This window comes from Myxine glutinosa, chromosome 4 (genome assembly GCF_964187855.1).
Source record: "Myxine glutinosa chromosome 4, kmMyxGlut1.1, whole genome shotgun sequence".
Classification (NCBI taxonomy): domain Eukaryota; kingdom Metazoa; phylum Chordata; class Myxini; order Myxiniformes; family Myxinidae; genus Myxine; species Myxine glutinosa.
This window is the reverse complement of record NC_136264.1, coordinates 195,043,978-195,058,262: the sequence shown is the minus strand read 5'-3', so window position 1 is coordinate 195,058,262 and position 14,285 is coordinate 195,043,978. Positions and strand designations below refer to the sequence as shown.

The following is a 14,285-nucleotide window of genomic DNA, read 5'->3' as shown; positions in this document are numbered from 1 at the left end:
AGTGACATCATGGACACCAGCAAGAAACGAAGACATCATGAATCACTTATTTTGTCCTATGGTTCCAGACTTGTGGGATACCCTGTAGAAACAAACTCGACAACAGGTATAAGTCTCCCCCAATCCTAAAGGGTGCCGGAGACTTGATTATAATCCCAAAATGTAATACCATTCCAGAGGCACAAATCGTGATGGTTATTTTGTGGATCTTGGTTTGGCCTGAGTGGTTAACGGTGGTTTTATTCCTCAACGGATGATGAGCATTGAACACGCACTTAACGGTGATGATCCCTCGCCAATATGGCCACAGATCTGTACCCACCGAGAGTTTGGTCTGGAACGGTGGGAAATGCAAAATAAAGAAAATAAACCTCAAGTTAGGGTCAAAATATTATAACGGGGAGAAATTGGCAGAGCACCTTGCAGATTGACCAGGGTGAGATGTTAACTGCTCTACTTTTACTAGCGATCACCAGGCAAGATGATCCACTGGGTAGCTACTTGGAAGGTGATGTTCAACACGGGCAGGTCACATGTCACATCTCTCTCCAAGGATCAGCAATCAAACTATTCAACGCACTTCACTGGGAGAGCCTCTGTAAGCGATGCAGTCCCTGGAACTCCTCGGGCTCACCAACCTTTCATGGGAGGATCACATCTCCAAGCTACCATCAAAGGCTCGTCCCTATTCTTTGTGGAGCTAAGACCTCCCTGAGGTTCACCGACCTCATCACGGTGTACAAGGCTTTCATGCGGCACATTCGGGGCTGGTGCTCCTGCTTCTCACTTTGGTCATCTTGAGGAAGTTGAAAACGAGGCCTTCTCCATCATTGAAATCTCCGAATGTGGAGTCGTCTTCCTGTGTCTGTTCTTCGTCCAAACTTCAGTCTTCAGTCCTATCACAACCTCGATGTCGCAATCATCTACTACATATGTGGATTCTGTCCCATGCTGATCACACACTTTGCTGATCTTTGCCACTCATTGCCTCTATGAGCCTTGACTTGTATAAAATAAGTACCAACACAGGACTGACATGTTGGTTTGAAGTACGCACACTCGCCTCAGGTGTTTAGCTTGGGGTGGAATCCTGATCCAGCTACAAACTGTCATCTCGGTGATTCAACAGTGTGTGTGCCATCTCTCGGATGGACGTTAAACTGGCGTCCTGTCTGCTGGCATTACTTGATAGACGTTAAAGATTCCATGGTGTCCTTCGTAAAGTTTAGGTGAGCTAGTGCCGGCACTATGAACAAACTAGATGGATTCATAGAATACGTATCCCACGCAGTCACCTTGGTATGAGCCAACTGTTTTTTTTTTTGTTTTTTTTTGTATACAACATCGAGGCTCATGTAAGACCTAACATTAATCACAAAAAGACAAACTGACACATAAAACATAAGATAAAGGGAGCGGGAGACAAGAGGGGAGAGAGAGGGAAGCACACAAGTACAACATTTGAGAGCAGGCACATCGGGAGATCTGTGGGAGGGAGAGGGTTTGGGGGAGGAGGCATGGGAAGGGGGGCAGGGGGTATAAAAGGGGAGATGTATAAAACACATGGACACTGCTAAGACTTCCAGGAAAGAAGTCGGAATTTCAAAAAAGTGGATCTGGGGTGAATTAACGGGGATAGAAAAGATCAAGGTTTTGGATGGGGGAAGATAAGAGATGGTGGTGAACAGCTGTTTTAAAGACCTGGAGGGAGGAGTGGGATTGAATAGAGTGAGGGAGTTTGTTCCAGAGGTGGGAGAAAAGAGAAATGAAGGAGTGAAGATGAATAGAGAGTCTTGATTTTGGCATTTTAACCATAAGAGGGTTGCTGGCAGATATTGTGCGTCCTGTAGGAATATTTGGGGGACAGAGCAAACACAGAGCAGGGGAGCTAGGCCGGAGAGGAGTCGGAAGAAGACAGAAAGACCACCAACCTGCCTGCGGTGAGTGAGTGAAACCTGCAACCTGCCTGCTCTTCTGTTTTTGAAGGTTTTTTTTCTTTGATCCAATATGGCTGCCAGACCACGTGAGCGATAATATCATAAATTTACATTCTCTAATATAATTGTTGCGTATATCACGCTCAGGAAATTTCAAACTGATCAGACTAAGCGTTGTCCCTGTCAAATTATGACATCATTAACAACACTCACTCTCCATGCAGAGTTCTTTACAATGAGCAACGCTTCAATTTTTTCCATGGATTGGTTTTGGGGGATATCGAGGTGTAACGTTTTTCCAAGATGATGCCTATATCACGTGACCTATGATGTCATACTTATCATTAAAACATTCTACAGGAGGAGGTGCTCCCATGGTGAAAATTTAGTGTCAATCCGACCAACAGTTGCAGAGAAAAATAAATGCATACTGATTGGATCAAGTGTTATACTTGTCGAATTATGACGTCACAATGAAGCCACCGATGACATCATCATCATCAACATATCTTATTCCCCATGTGCAGTACTTGACAATGAGTCACGTTTAATTTTTTTCCATTGAGCAGTTTCAGAGATATAGAGGTGCTACGTTTTCCAAGATGGCGTCTGTACCACGTGAACCATGACGTCATAATTGTGAATTTAAAATGCTCCAGGTTGAGGTGGTCTTTGGTGAAAATTTCGTGTCAATCAGACCAACGGTTACCAAGAAAATAATTTTTTTAAATGCAGACACGCATGGTATGCCACACCTATGAAGCAACCGACCTATGACGCATCCGATCTATGACGCACCCGATTGCTTAACCATGTTTTCGTTTCGGGAGCGCAGGGTAATTACAAATTCCTGCAGTAACCAGTAGAGGGCATTGCAGCAGCAAAGCCACGCCCCTCAACCAATGATGCTACCTCGCAGCCTTGTGCTGCAGCCAAACGAAGAAGAAGCACCAACACACCTGGCATTTCTTTCAATACGCACAGATATCACCAAGGGGGGGGAGTGATGGATCCTCGTCCCTGTCGTCCACTTGATCCCAAAGGGTCCAAATGGTGTTCATCCATCCGAATGTTCTTACCTTGGGCATGGGTACCATGTTTAATGAACATTTATGATGGAGGCTGCAGATCACCATCCATACCTTTGTATTCCTGGCTCCCGAAGGGTTCCAGCGCTTGCTCACGAACAATGACAGGTTCCGGTTCACCTGCGCACCCCGGGATCTGTTCCGTTGCCGATGTAAACACTCCGTTGTTTGGTCGAATTGCTCTTGTGAACGTGCTCGAAATCCCCACGAGTAATGACGTCACTCAGACCCGCCAAAGTTGCTCCTGGGTTTCTCTTGTGTCGTATCCTCTTCAATCGATGTACCTTTTACACCCCGACGGTTCTCACTTCCCGGTGCTGCTTCCTCGGAGCTTGTGTGCGTTTGGGCCAAATACGCGCGAAAATAGGTGGAAGGATGAAGAGCGTGCAGGTAATCACGTGGGGGACGATCTGTGCTCGCGTGAACCCCCGCCACCCACTATATTTTCCAACAACTTTCTTGGGTTCAACGGAATTCCAGCGGGTTGGATTTGCGGACGAGACGAGTAACTAACTATTAACGGTGGGTCGGGTCTCGTGCATTGGCGCTGTGTGGGTGGGCGTGGTTTATGCGGGCGTTTCTCTCTCGAGTGGGCGTGTCTAGCTGTAATGGGGCGTGGTTTTACAGGGGGTGGGCGTGGTTTATGCGGGCGTTTCTCTCGAGTGGGCGTGTCTAGCTGTAACGGGGCGTGGTTTTACAGGGGTGGGCGTGGTTTATGCGGGCGTTTCTTGCTCGAGTGGGCGTGTCTAGCTGTAATGGGGCGTGGTTTTACAGGGGGTGGGCGTGGTTTATGCGGGCGTTTCTTGCTCGAGTGGGCGTGTCTAGCTGTAATGGGGCGTAGTTTTACAGGGGCTGTCCCGCCGCGAGCGGTCCCGATGTCATGCGGTGTCGACGTTGTCAGGCCTGTCGTACGGGAGGCGAATAGCTCGGCACGTCCTTTGGTCGCGCAAAGCCCGACGCTCCTCACAGATCGGCGGAATAAGAAGTGACGCGCCGTGTAATGGCGTCCGCTCGCCTCCACTAGGGTGGATCCGGCGCCCGGCGAGCGATGGGCCGCGGGGCCCGAACCCCGGCCTGAGAGCCGCGTCCCTGCCATGGCCCGGGCCTTGCGGAGGAAGGCGCACTGGTCGGGCCGAGTGCGGGAGACCGAGGTGTCCCGCGGACCCGACGGAACGCTTCCTCTGGAGCTGCGCGGAGGCGCCGAGTACGGGCGCTTCATCCTGCTCGATGGGAACGTCCTCCTGGAGGTGAACGGGAGCGCCGTGCCGGGCTTCATCCTCCAGGACGTCCGGGCTCTGCTCCAGCACTGCGGGGATCCCGTCCGGCTGCGCACTGTCAAACCAGGTACGCGTCCGGGTGTCCCGGTGGATCCAGGGTACGACTAATGGTCCTGCTTCACCTGGGTATGGGTACAGGACCAAGGTAATGGTTTCGATCCGAGATCTGACAATCGGTACTTGTCTGTGTGCAAATGATATCCATCCCGACATCGGGAATACCGGCACCTCCATTATCATCCTGAATACTCCATGACCCCCCTTTGCCCCCCACATGTTGATGTGTCCCGTGTGGATGTCTCGGGTGTTCCCTGTGACGCACGTACTGTAAAAGGACATGGTATTCGGTGTTTGTTGCATCATCGCTGCTGGGGTCTCGGACTCAGGTGTTCACAAACTTGCTCAACTATCTGCGGCACTTCCTGGACTGTGTGAAAACGTCCGACTTCTCCCTCCCCCCGTCTGAGCCCCTCTGTTCACCCCCCCCGGCCCCCCCTCCCTCCACGACCCTCCCTCCACGACCCTCCCTCCTCCCTCCACGACCCTCCCTCCTCCCTCCACGACCCTTCTTCTCCTCCCTCCACGACCCTCTCCCCAACCCGTACGACCCTCCCCGAAACATCCCTCTCCACCTCAGTTTTTCCTGGACTTTGTAGAACTCCATGTTCAGGAATGCTTGTTCTGTTTAGCAGACGCGATATATTTGTCGATCGGACATTCCAAGGTTGCTCGACATAATCGATCAATCGGCGATGACGTCATTCTGCTGCTCACCATGGAGGCTGCAGTGAAGATCCTGTGGTGGAGTCGTCAGGTGTGGGATCCAGGGAATGAAAGTTGGTGGAGAGGACGGTGGGGTGTGTTGAGGGGACGGTGTGGGTGTGTTGAGGGGACGGTGTGGGTGTGTTGAGGGGACGGTGTGGGTGTGTTGAGGGGACGGTGTGGGTGTGTTGAGGGGACGGTGTGGGTGTGCTGAGGGGACGGTGTGGGTGTGTTGAGGGGACGGTGTGGGTGTGTTGAGGGGACGGTGTGGGTGTGTTGAGGGGACGGTGTGGGTGTGTTGAGGGGACGCTGTGGGTGTGTTGAGGGGACGCTGTGGGTGTGTTGAGGGGACGGTGTGGGTGTGTTGAGGGGACGCTGTGGGTGTGTTGAGGGGACGCTGTGGGTGTGTTGAGGGGACGCTGTGGGTGTGTTGAGGGGACGCTGTGGGTGTGTTGAGGGGACGCTGTGGGTGTGTTGAGGGGACGCTGTGGGTGTGTTGAGGGGACGCTGTGGGTGTGTTGAGGGGACGCTGTGGGTGTGTTGAGGGGACGCTGTGGGTGTGTTGAGGGGACGCTGTGGGTGTGTTGAGGGGACGCTGTGGGTGTGTTGAGGGGACGCTGTGGGTGTGTTGAGGGGACGCTGTGGGTGTGTTGAGGGGACGCTGTGGGTGTGTTGAGGGGACGCTGTGGGTGTGTTGAGGGGACGCTGTGGGTGTGTTGAGGGGACGGTGTGGGTGTGTTGGGACGTTGTGGGTGTGTTGAGGGGATGGTGTGGGTGTGTTGGGACGGTGTGGGTGTGTTGAGGGGACGGTGTGGGTGTGTTGAGGGGACGGTGTGGGTGTGTTGAGGGGACGGTGTGGGTGTGTTGAGGGGACGGTGTTCCTCAGTCACGTTGTTGTTGTTGACGTGGTTTGAGGCCTCTCAGTGGAATTTTAATTGTCGATTGCAGATTTCCCACTATTTTTAGTGGTTTCTCTTGAAGGCCACGATGGTTCCAGCCCAGAACACCTGGTGTTATCTGCGTGGTCACACCTCCTACGTTGCTTTGGACCTTTGGTTTACCTGATGGCTGAATCGGAATTTTGTTAATTAAATAGAAACTACCTCAAATGAGCCAATTTTCGTATCTTCACTGAGGGTCTTCGTTGGAATGTTGGACTCGTCGTTTATTCGACAGTAATTGTGACCGATTCTGTCGGTCGAGGTTCTACTCACGTAACTCACCTGGTCCTGAGTATTGATGACGGTGAATCCCGGGTTGTGACGTAATGCTTGTCTGGCGACGTCATTGGAATACAAGGCGATCCATGGTAGTCGGTACAGGACAGATTGGATCTGATTATGCAAATCAGGAAGTTAGTTTGTAAACACAACCTACGTGTGACTACCTCCAGATGCTTGAGAGGTAACTCACAATGATCGCCCCACCTTCGAGATGACGTCACATTGTTAATCACAATGGGCACGTGACGTCATCCTTGAGTATGAAGGAATTTCGTTCACTCGCTAAAGAGTAAAATTCCTTCCACCTTTTTTCCTGGTCGATGATATTTTTCCACCACACACGTCACTTTGAGCCGACTCGTGGTAAATACTAGATGGGCTCAGGTAGATGCAAGAACCCTTCCCCCTACCCTCGGTCATGCACCACACTTACTACCTCCCCCCGCCCTGCCCCGCCCCCCTTGGGGCCTGCGCCAGTCGTTCCACTCTCCCCCCTCCCCCTCCCCTTCCCCCCACCCTCAGTCATGCACCACACTTATTACCTCCCCCCGCCCCGCCCCCCTTGGGGCCTGCGCCACTCACTTCCACTCTCCCCCTCCCCCTTCCCCTCCCCCTCCCCCACCCTCAGTCATGCACCACACTTACTACCTCCCCTCGCCCCGCCCCCCTTGGGGCCTGCGCAACTGGCTGCCTCCCTCCTCCCCTTTCCCCTTCTTCCTCTTCCCCCTGCCTCCCTCCCCTCCCCCCTTCTTCCTCCTCCTCCCCCTTCCTCCTTCTACCTCCCAATTCTCCCTCCCCCTCCCCTTTTCCCTCCCCCTCCCCCTTTTCCCTCCCCCTCCCCCTTTTCCCTCCCCCTGCCCCTCCCCTCCCCTGCCCCTCCCCTCCCCCTTCCCCTTCCTCCCCCCTTCCGCCCCGTCCCACTTCCTCCCTCCCCCTCCCCCTTCCTCCCTCCCCTCCACCTTCCTCCCTCCCCTCCACCTTCCTCCCTCCCCTCCACCTTCCTCCCTCCCCTCCACCTTCTTCCCTCCCCTCCCCTCCACCTTCCTCCCTCCCCTCCCCTCCACCTTCCTCCCTCCCCTCCCCTCCACCTTCCTCCCCTCCACCTTCCTCCCCTCCACCTTCCTCCCTCCCCTCCCCCTTCCTCCCTCCTCTCCCCCTCCCTCCCTCCCCTCCCCACTCCACCCCGCCCTCCCTCAGCACTCCCCCCAACTCCCTCCCCACTCCCCTCCCTCCCCACTCTCCTCCCCCCCTCCCCACTCCTCTCCCTCCCTCCCCACTCCTCTCCCTCCCTCCCCACTCCCCTCCGTCCCTCCCCACTCCCCTCTCTCCCTCCCCACTCCCCTCCTCCCCACTCTCCCAAACCCCTTCCCCACTCCCCCTCCCCCTTCCTCCTCCCCACTACCCCTTACCTCTTCCCCCTCCTCCTCTCCTCTGTCATGTGCCACTCGCTTCATTGGATCAGAAGTTTATTTTGGCTCCGCAAGATTTTTTTTTATATAAATGATCTTTCACTTTCCTCCAACATGGGATTTGATGCATTGTTTGGCAGTTTGTGTTTCTACATTGTGAAAGTGCTTTGATGTATGTAATATGTTTTAGCGGTTGCCGAAGATGATAAGAAGAGGCCATTTCGTTGGGTACAAGAGGTAGTTTATTGTACAGAAATCTCCAGCAACTGCTCATGAACGGAAGTCGTAATGGCTTATATAAAACAAGCACCCTCTTCGGAGGGGGGCGTGGCTCCAACAGCCGCGCGTGCGTCACGACGACACAACCAAATGCCCGTGTGCGTGGGTTAGAACAAACCCATCGTAATGGTAACTGTCACATGCGGATAAGTGAATAAGGTAACCGCGACATGTGCATAAGGTAGCCACTACATGCGCCCCCCCAGAAGGCACGCCACGGGCGTGTACGTAGTTCGCGGGTGGAGCCGGGCCGCGGGTGGAACAGAGCCGGGCCGCGGGTGGAACAGAGCCGGGCCGCGGGTGCTGAGCAGCGGTAGCAGTTGTAGGTGCAGCAGTAGGAATTGCGGGAGTGGCGAGCAGCAGCATCAGCCTCGGGATCCGTCGTAGGAGCAGTAGTAGGAGTTGCGGGAGTGGTGGGTGGGGCGTGGCGGCGCCCACGAGGTGTGCAGCAGCATCAGCCTCGGGATCCGCCGTAGGAGCAGTAGTAGGAGTGGCAAGCAGCAGTACTCGGCCTGTGTGCACGGAGGCGACGAAGTAGCAGTACTCGGCCTGTGTGCGCGAAGGCGACGGGCAGCAGTACTCGGCCTGTGTGCGCTGAGGCGACGAGCAGCGGTGCTCGGCCTGTGTGCGCAAAGGCGACGAAGTAGCCGTGCCCGGCCTGTGAGCGCGGAGGCGACGAAGTAGCAGTACTCGGCCTGTGTGCGCGAAGGCGACGAATTAGCCGTGCCGCCAACGCCCCGTAACGGCGTCCTTCGGAGGGTCCCGGAGCTGGTTCGCCCCTCCAGTGTGGAATAAATTGCGGTCGCAATCCTGCCATGTTCATTCGGCCCCCGAATACGTTCGGGGGCAACGGGGTCACCAGTTTAGCGGTTGCCGAAGACGATAAGAAGAGGCCATTTCGTTGGGTACAAGAGGTAGTTTATTGTACAGAAATCTCCAGCAACTGCTCACGAACGGAAGTCATAACGGCTTATATAAAACAAGCACCCTCTTCGGAGGGCGTGGCTCCAACAGCCGCGCGTGCGTCACGACGACACAACCAAACGCCCGTGTGCGTGGGTTAGAACAAACACATCGTAATGGTAACCGTCACATGCGGATAAGTGAATAAGGTAACCGCGACATGTGCATAAGGTAACCACTACAATGTAAAAGAATGACATGTCCATTTTAACGATACTTGTATATTAAGTTTTCTTCTCCAGATGCCACAGCCTGAGGTACCATAAGCAAGATGAGAGAGACAGGTCGCACAGTTTAAGGTCGCATAGTCTAAGGTCACACAGTTTAAAGCTTAAGGTAGCACAGTTTAATGTCGCACAGTTTAAGGAGGGACAATTTAAGGAGGAACAGTTTAAGGTCGCATAGTTTAAGGTCGCACAGTTTAAGGTCGCACAGTTTAAGGAGGCACAGTTTAAGGAGGAACAGTTTAAGGAGGAACAGTTTAAGGTCGCACAGTTTAAGGTCGCACAGTTTAAGGTCGCACAGTTTAAGGTCGCACAGTTTAAGGTAGCACATTTTAAGGTCGCATCGTCTAAGGTCGCACAGTCTAAGGTCGCACAGTCTAAGGTCGTACAGTTTAAGGAGGAACAGTTTAAGGAGGAACAGTTTAAGGAGGAACAGTTTAAGGAGGCACAGTTTAAGGAGGCACAGTTTAAGGAGGAACAGTTTAAGGAGGCACAGTTTAAGGAGGCACAGTTTAAGGAGGCACCGTTTAAAGAGGCACAGTTTAAGGAGGCACAGTTTAAGGAGGTCTGTTTAATGAGGCACAGTTTAAGGTAGCATAGTTTAAGGTAGGCTCTCTTTCAGCCAGAGAGCGGTTAATGCATGGAATAGTCTCCTTGGAAAGCTCGTGCCAATGGAGGGGTGGATAGGTTTAATTGGGAATTAGACAGGTAGCTGGATACATTTAAATTGGAATTAGGTATCTGGACACATTTAAATTGGAATGGGGCAGGTATCTGGATACATTTAAATTGGAATTAGGTATCTGGATACATTTAAATTGGAATTAGGTATCTGGATACATTTAAATTGGAATTAGGTATCTGGATGCATTTAAATTGGAATTAGGTATCTGGATACATTTAAATTGGAATTAGGTATCTGGATACATTTAAATTGGAATTAGGTATCTGGATACATTTAAATTGGAATCGGGTATCTGGATACTGTTACGTGCTCCTCCCCAACCCCCGGTCACGGAGTACCTCCAAGCCCCGAGAGGAGTCACAGCAGAAAAATGTGTTATTCTGTATGTCAAAGATCAATGGTGAAGCCACACCAATTGTTACCAACAAACAAATATTGTATTAAGATCACACAAGAATAACAGTACAACAACAATAGTAATCATTTGTACAACCAATATATATTTCCTATGATGGTACCATCAGGTTGTACAATATAACTCACTGTGCTCCAAGTGAGCGAAAAGAAGAACATTCCCAATGTCTCTAATCCCCGGCTTCAAGCCAAAGTTGATTCCGGTTTCAAGCCAAAGTCGATCTGCTCCAGCGATCGTCAGAATGATGTCCAATCGAGACCAGAATCCCGTTGGGTTGGCAGTTACAGTCCCGCTGCCAAAGCTGCGCAAAGGCGCCCTCAAGGCGACTGGGAAATCCAAAGGCGCCCTCCTGGCGACTGGGAAATCACACCCTCGGGTATGGACGTTTCACGGCTCCAAATCAGCGAACCGCAGATTTACCTTCAAAATCCACGTTACACACACACACACACCAGATAAACGTCTGGATGCGGTGAAAATGGTTGAAGTGAAGCGAAAAACGTTGCGCGATGCACAAAGCGCACGAGTCAAAATGGCCGACGGCCCATTCTCGAGGCGTAACGGCACTACGATGATTCTCCTCGGAATCCACCGCAAAACCTGACACGCAGGTTGATCTGTCACAGCAATAACAACTCTGTCGCAGGAATCCCTTTCCTGGGAAACCCAAAGTTCACTCGTGACTTTCGTTCGCCAATCGTTCGCTCCAGACCCCGAAGTAGCTATGCTTCTTCTCCCACTCACACGCTCCGCCTTCTCTTCCTCTTCTTCTTTGTCGTCGTCCGGTTCCTGTTTCATTTAAAACATTAACTTTTTTACCTTTTGAAAATAGTAATCTCTATCTCCCCCAAACGACAACAATAATAGTACATGGAATCAAAAATGTTTACAGTGGACGAAAACCACAACAACGGAAGTGACAAATCCGTAACACTTCCCCCCCTCAAGAAAGAAAGTTTGAACATAGTGAAAAACTTTCTTTGCAGGCAAAAACTCTTTTAACAAACAAAAGTAAAACTCACACCCAAATGGTCAATTCACATAAATATATATAATATAACCACCTTTAGAGGCCATTTTTCCCCGCAAAGCAGGGGTTGGCCTTTTTCGGGAACCGTGGTTGTTGTTGTTTTTTGGTCCCCTTTTTGAAGCAATGTTTTACAGCCGGATGCCCTTCCTGCCGCCAACCCTTTTTGCCGCCTTTAACGACAAACAGGGTATTACCAGTGAACTGGTACTCAATTAGCCGACCTCAGAAGGATGACAGGCTGAGTCAACCCCCCTGGCGTTAATTCAGCGATCGACCAAGATTCGAACCCAGGATCCTAGGATCCTAAGCCGGCACCCTAGCCGCTAGCCCAACACCAGGCTCAAATTGAACATGAACAACCATAATTGATATTCCCCAAAATAAAGCAACAAAACTTCCAAACAACCTACAGAAATTTCCAAAGTTAGTTCACTCTGGACAAAGCATCAGCAACGACATTGTCCCTGCCCTAACTCCTGCAAAGCCAAACTCCATCTCATCAACCTCTGGTTTTTATTTTTCATTTTTTGAATGAAGGTTAAGGGGTTGTGATCAGTGACGACTTTTATAGGAAAGGTAGTAGTTCTCAGATACACCTCATAATGCTGAAGCACTAGCAGGAGAGCAAGGGTCTCTTTTTCCACAGTGGCATAATTTGCCTGATGTTTGTTAAACTTTCTGGAGTAGTAGCACACCGGGTGATCCACTCCATCCTCATCTTCCTGTAATAGAACTGCCCCAGCCCCTACATCACTTGCATCAATGGCCAACTTGAGAGGTGCTTGAAAATCCGGGGCTGCTAGGACAGGAGAGCTCATTAATATTGCTTTGACGTGGGCAAAGGCAGCCTGACATTTGTCATCCCAAACAAACTTGGTCTCTTTCCTCAGCAAATTCGTGAAAGGGGCTACCACATCAGAAAAATTCCTGCAGAACTGCCGGTACCAACCAGCCATACCCAAGAATCTCATAAGCTCCTTCTTCCCTTTTGGAACTTGGAAGCGATCAATGGCTTCTATCTTGGCTGTCACCGGTTGCACCTGACCCTGACCTACTACATGGCCTAGGAACACCACCTGTGCCTTTACAAACTCACTCTGAGATAAGTTGATGGTCAACCCTGCCTCGGTCAGAAAAATGCATGGATTTGTTTAATATGATCTTCCACGGTCATGGTGTGGATGATGACATCATCCAGATAAGCCTCCACCCCCTCAAGGTCTGCAATCAGCTTATTAATCAGCCGTTGGAATGTAGCAGGCCCATTTTTCAATCCAAAGGGAAGAGCCTTGTACTGATACAACCCATTTGGTGTGACTAAAGCTGAGATTTCCTTGGCTCTATCAGTAAGAGGAATCTGCCAATACCCTTTCAGCAAGTCAAACTTAGTTACAAATTTAGCTGGGCCTATTCTATCAATACAGTCATCAATCCTCGGGATGGGATATGAGTCGGTCTTGGTCACTGCATTAACCCGTTTTAAATCCGGACAACAGCGAAAGCTGCCATCAGGTTTTGGAACCAACACACATGGTGAGCTCTATTCACTGCTGCTTGGTTCGATGATGTCATTCTCCAACATATACTGAACCTCCTTCCGAAGATACTCCATCTTCACAGGGTTCATCCGATAGGGGTGTTGCTTCACAGGAGTGGCTTCCCCCACCTCAATATCATGATATACCAAGTCAGTATGACCAGGTACATCTGTGAACAAATGTGCAAACTCAAAAATTAGGCTGGACAGTTGTCCTTGTTGTTCCCTCGTCAAATGACCTAATTTCTCATCGAAATGACTCAACACTTCCGTGTTCGTCAATCTGGGACAAGCCTGGTCATCAAAGTTATCAAACTTCACACCGGCCTCAACCTCTGGATTCTCTTGCACCCCGACTACAGGCACGACAGGTGAGACAGGAACCATTTCTTCCACAGGCTTCCTCTCATGATATTTCTTCAGTCGGTTGACATGACACAGCTGCCGCTTTTTCCGTCGGTCGGGAGTTGTCACCACATAATCTGTTTCATTAACCCTCCTTTCGATTGCATAGGGACCAAAATATCTAGCCTGTAGTGGCTGACCTGGAACAGGAAGCAACACTAACACTCGGTCCTCAGGACTGAAATTTCTTATCTGAGATTTCTTGTCATGTCTCACTTTCATTTTATCCTGTGTCACTTTCAAGTTGCTTCTCGCAACTTCACAAGCCTTTGCCAATCTGTGCCTAACCATTGACACTTACTCCACCACTGTTGACTGTGACTCCTCCTGTTGCCACTGTTCTTTCACCAATTTCAACGGTCCTCGCACTGCGTGTCCAAACACAAGTTCAAAAGGACTGAACCCCAATGACTCCTGAACAGATTCCCTCGTAGCAAACAACAATAAGGGTATTCCTTCATCCCAATCCTTGTCACATTCAAAACAATACGTTCTGATCATATTCTTCAATGTCTGGTGAAACCTTTCCAAGGCCCCTTGGCTCTCGGGATGGTAAGTACTTGATCTTACTTGCTCCACTCCCAACAGGTGTACCATTTCCTGAAAAAGAGTTGACATGAAATTGGAACCCTGATCAGACTGGATGACCTTAGGTAGGCCAACCAAAGTGAAAAATTTAATCAAGGCCTTCGCAATAACTGCCGCAGTAATTTTTCTAAGAGGCACTGCCTCTGGGAACCTTATGGAAGCGCACATGATGGTCAACAAATACTGATGTCCAGCCTTAGTTTTAGGTAAAGGGCCTACACAGTCAATAATTACACGGCTGAATGGCTCTTCAAAAGCTGGAATGGGTTTTAAAGGTGCGGATGGGACTTTCTGATTAGGATTTCCCACCAGCTGGCAAGAATGGCAAGATTTGCAGAACTCTGCCACATCACGTCGCAATCCTGGCCAGAAAAAATGTACCAATATTCTGTCACAGGTCTTGTTCACTCCAAGGTGCCCGGCCAAAGGTGTCTCATGCGCCAAACTCAATATCTCCTTCCGG

At 50.8% G+C, this 14,285-nt stretch overlaps 1 protein-coding gene across 2 annotated transcripts in view; it reads left to right on the top strand.

The window, feature by feature from the left end:
• Positions 1 to 3,852: 3,852 nt before the first annotated feature.
• The window catches only part of LOC137425597 (membrane-associated guanylate kinase, WW and PDZ domain-containing protein 3), a 107,564-nt gene continuing 97,131 nt past the window's right edge, over positions 3,853 to 14,285 (top strand). For both annotated transcript variants that reach the window (XM_068114182.2, XM_068114181.2), the window contains exon 1: positions 3,853 to 4,369. In XM_068114182.2, the coding sequence (XP_067970283.2) occupies positions 4,120 to 4,369 (250 nt within the window). In that variant the 5' untranslated portion in view covers positions 3,853 to 4,119. The remainder of the gene's footprint in view (positions 4,370 to 14,285) is intronic.